We start from the raw sequence: 4,475 nt of genomic DNA on the forward strand, positions 1-4,475 counted from the left end.
TCAGACTCGGACGTGGGGCTGTGCCAGCTGCATGCCTGGGGCACCTTCTGGAACTCTTGGTGAGGCTGTATCTTCCGGGATAGATGGATCCTGCGGGGCGGGCCCCTTTCTTGCTTCATGAGCCTCTTCCAAAGGTGCCACTCCAGTTGCTTCCGGAGCTCAGAGTCGATCAAGTCCCCAGGAAGGACAGAGTCTGACCCATGGCCCTTGGGGGCCTGCCTACCCTGCGGAAGGTTGGGAGGACCTTGGCTAAAGACTTCCTGAGATCTTTTTACCACAGCGGGTAACTTGTCACTTTCTAGTTGCTTCTTCAGGAAGTGACATTCCAGGTTCTGAAGGGCAGTTGACACGTAAGACGGTGTCTTCTGGGCTACAGGGCAAGACACCTCACAGCTCCCCATCTCGGGTGGTAGAGAAGGTGGTCCGACTGGGACAGAGGGTGCAAGGCTTGCCTGGGTCTGGGGCTGAGCTACAGAAGGGAGCTGGGGCTGGTCCAGAGGGAGGGGCCGGGGCTGGGTCTGATCCAGAGGGAGGGGCTGGGGCTGGGTCTGATCCAGAGGGAGGGGCTGGGGCTGGGTCTGATCCAGAGGGAGGGGCTGGGGCAGAGGCAGGGACAGGGACTGGGACAAGCTCAGGGTCAAGGGTTGGGGCGGGGCTGAAGGGTCTCGTACGTTCTGGGTCAGGGAGAGGCCTGGAGTCACGCTGGCCTGAATCTGGAGTGGCAAGGCATGAGAGAGCTCATTGAATATGACAGATGGGAGCTCCAGTGGGGGATCGGTCACCCTGACAGTGGCCACCAGGGACTCGCTGTGCAGAAAGGGGAGACCCCAGAAGAGCTGACTGCATTTCTGCTCCAAACTGTCCCCTGGAATCTTGGGATGTGGGGGCTTCTCAGCACCGAACAGCTGTTTTGCTTTGCCCCTGATGCTCCAGAATGACGGGCAGCCCATGGTGTCCTGCCCATCAGCTGGGGACTTGAGCATTCTTCCAAAAGATGTCAGCTGGTATTTTGACCTTTCCTTCTTTTCCTTCTCCTTCCAAAACTTCAGTTCTGTTCTCTTGGCGGTTAGTATCTCCAGAAGCTTCTGGATGTCCGGGTTATTGAGAGGGGGGATCCTAGTCTCTCCCTGTCTGTGTCTGGGGTCTCCCCAGAACAAGGTCTCTGGTGAGCCGCCAGACAGAGGCGCTTGATGGGACTCTAAGCATGTTGAGGTGGACAGGTTCCAGGCATTGGCAGCCGCCTGCCACCAGGACAGAGCCGAAATGGGGCAGCATGAGCGGCCCAGGCCCGAGATGGCTGGGCCAGGAGCTGTCCTGTCACCTGACCAAGGTGTGTGTGGAGCTGAGCTCTGTGGGATAGGGCATGGCAGGGGTGCCCTTGAGTCACACTGAGGGAGAGTCAAAGGAGAATCCGACTGCTTTGGGGCCAAGGAGGCTGTCAGAGGCCTCCGGGAGGCCTCCGAAGGAGGGAGACAAGGCGGGGAAGGAGGAAGAGCAAGGGGCTGGTGTGAAAAGCCATCCGGGGGGAGGAAAGGCTCTGCTGGCCAGGAAGTACTCAGGGAGGAGTGTGAACTGACAGAAATTGAGGTCGTCATTGGGCCTGATGGCAGGGTGGAGGCCAGAGGCCAAGGGGGGCCTGTCAGTGGAGCGTGGGCAGGTGATGGGGCCACAGCGGGAGCAGCGTCTTCCACAGGCTCCCTGCATGGCTGACCGGCTCCAGCTGGTGCCCCTCGGCGCACCTGCCCAGGGGCTGCTTGATGTAAGAACTGGTGAAAGCCGCCCTGGTCAGAGAGCCTCGACAGGTGGCTGCGGGAGATAGGAGGCGTGAGCTGCCACTGCAGCAGCCGGGGCCAGGAGCGGTCCCCACGGCCCTCCACGCCCCACACCCACATCACAATGCTCCTGCTGTCCCTCAGCCTGGGGCTTTGGTCACAGTTTGTCCCCATGGCTCCTCCTGCCCCCCCCATAGCCCCAGGGGTGGTTCTCTGCAGCCCAGGGTCATACCATAGACTTGGGGAGGCTCACCCAGGGGAGAAGAGGGCAGATTCTTTACCTTTGCAGAAGAGAGAACAGGTCCTGAACCTCTTCCAGATCCTGTAGGCAATCTCTGAAAACTGGAAACAGGAGACTAGGTCAAAGAGGAAGGCGGGACCCAGGGGTCTTACAGGAGGCTGGGTACAATGTCCCTTTAGGGGAGACCTTTGGGGGATTGGACTTGGAAGCCCCAAACAGCACTGTCCAAGGCCACGTGCCCGCACAGTGATTACAGGGTTCATGATGGGGATCGCTTTGTCTTCCAAAGTGCTTCCTCATTCATGACCTTGCTGTGGGAGGAAGGACCACGTGGCCTCAGAGGAATCTGAGCGGAGTTGAACAGCTTGTCCACAGGGGAAGCGGCAGGTCCCGCCCCCAGTCCAGGCCCTGGGGCCCCTGCTGAGCAATACTGGTTTCCAGCCCCTCAGGGCTTTGTTCTGGCACAGAATCTGGGAAGCCTCTGGATTCCGCTCTCCCTCCTCTGATCCCCCAACCCCCCACCAAGGCTCTGTTTCCTGAGGGATGGGCTCAGGCCCTGGTGTCCTGGAGACAGTGGGGCTGGGCCCTTAGAGCGGGGGGACAGTGTAACTGGGGCACGCAGGGCTGAGTGGTGGACACTCACCTTTCAGAGTCTGGTTTTTCTTGCTCCTTCCCCTCTTGCTTCTTCTCCGTGGCTCTGCTTGGTACTGAGATAAGGAAACAGAGGGAGGCTGGGACTCCAGCCCCAGCAGCAGGTAACCTGGTGCTCAGGGGCCTGACCTCCACTAGAGAGGTAGTTCGTAGTTCTTAACCTCTGGTCCTCGGCTACTGGTCACTGTGTTTGGGACGCTGTCCTGCACCCCTCCACCATACCTGGACTCCGGCCCAAGATCTTCGGGGAGAAATCCTTGTGTCCCTCTAACCCCTGCCTGGTCTGGCTTATCCTAGATGGATGGTGGTCTACTCTCTCCTGACAATTCTATTCGTTCCCATCTCAGGAGTCTCTCCAAGTAACTCGGAAAAGTAGAATAATAGAAGATAGAATCACATTCTGCTGGGTCTGGGACGAGGGGTCCTTACCTTCCTGCTCTTCCTGTGTTTCTTGCATGGTCGTGAGGACGGATCAGGCTGGAAATAGGAAAGTAAGAGGAAGAGGAGCCCCAGTCCCCATACGAAGGCAAGGATGGTATTAACTGCCCAGGTAGTGGGACTGGAGCTCAGCCAACCATCAGTAAGGAATTCCTGAGGGAAGAGATAATTCTCCATCTTTTTCCTCTGAGAAGCATTAGTCCCACCACACTGCGGCCCTCAGGCAACTGAGCCCAGAGTTAGTGACCAGATCGCACTGCTGCCCTCAGGAAACTGAGCCCTGGGTGTGTCCATGCAGACACAAGCCCCATGCCCACATCACAGAGCTATGGTCTGGTCACAAAGGGCCCTTGAGGGCAGGTAAGGGACACAGGTAGCTGCACCACATCCGCTCTCCACCGCCAGCCCTGTAGCTCCGTCATCCTTCCACCCTCCCAGGCCTGACACTCCTACCCGCTCACTCTGCTAGAGACAGATCTTTGTCAATTTGCCTTTCATCCTGCATGGAGCTCAGAGAATACCTGTCCCCCTTGGGATCTCCAGTTGTGCTCCATCAGTTTCGTAGCTTTTAAAAATCTGGACTTGTCCTTGGAATTTTGGTTAATTCCCAGGAATTTTGTCCTCTGTGTGAAGCTCCAATCTCCCCACATAATATGTTGTTGCCTTGCATCACCCTAGTACAAATGGAAATCAAATTTCTTTGTGCTTCTTTAGCCACGTGCACTTTGAAAACATCTTAAGATGCTTTATTTCAATTAATTATCACTAACTTCAGCTAGAGGGACTTAGAAAGTTAATGATTATTCCAAATTTACAAAGTAAGTACAAAACAAAGTGAAATAGTTAAACTTCCCAGGTATGTTTCTCAGTCAGTTCTAGTCTAGTTCAATGTAGGATTGGGCGGTTGTAGTTTTTCACTGACTTTCATCCCAGAGCCTGTTGGTTCTAAGGAATCTCTCGTACTTTGGACATGCCTGCCATTTCCTCTTCGGTGGATTAACTGCCTCATTTTTCTGCATAGTCAGGATTGTTAAATACCTTACCTCTAATTTTATGTGTTTATTCAAAGGCATGAAGAGCCCAAGGTGGCCGAGCAGCCATCTTCAGTTCCACTTTAATGGAATCACAGCATGTCTCCTGGTGGTAGCATTCTTCGCTTTGAACGAGGGTCCCTAGATCTGCAGGGCGTGAGGGTCACAGAAACAAGGAGCAAAGTTTTCCTAGAGACATCACTAGGGTGACAAGGGTGTCCCTCCATGTCTAGTGCTTGCTGCCCGGACCCATAAATCCTGACTATGGGAGAAAGAGCATCACATACGGATGCATTGATTCAGAGCATACCCAGTCTCCTGAAGAACGTTGCCCCAGGACAC

General features: G+C 55.5%; 1 protein-coding gene across 1 annotated transcript; it reads right to left on the bottom strand.

Moving 5' to 3' along the window:
• Window positions 1-738: 738 nt before the first annotated feature.
• Window positions 739-4,257, bottom strand: LOC122905385 (putative spermatogenesis-associated protein 31C2). The gene is made up of 6 exons (XM_044247001.1): window positions 4,146-4,257; window positions 3,094-3,141; window positions 2,657-2,720; window positions 2,054-2,114; window positions 1,578-1,806; window positions 739-807 (listed from the first exon to the last, which is right to left on the bottom strand). Exons 1-6 carry the CDS (start codon window positions 4,173-4,175, stop codon window positions 739-741), a joined length of 501 nt encoding a protein of 166 aa, XP_044102936.1. The 5' UTR covers window positions 4,176-4,257.
• Between the last annotated feature and the right edge of the window lie 218 nt (window positions 4,258-4,475).

This window comes from Neovison vison, chromosome 4 (genome assembly GCF_020171115.1).
Source record: "Neovison vison isolate M4711 chromosome 4, ASM_NN_V1, whole genome shotgun sequence".
Lineage (NCBI taxonomy): Eukaryota > Metazoa > Chordata > Mammalia > Carnivora > Mustelidae > Neogale > Neogale vison.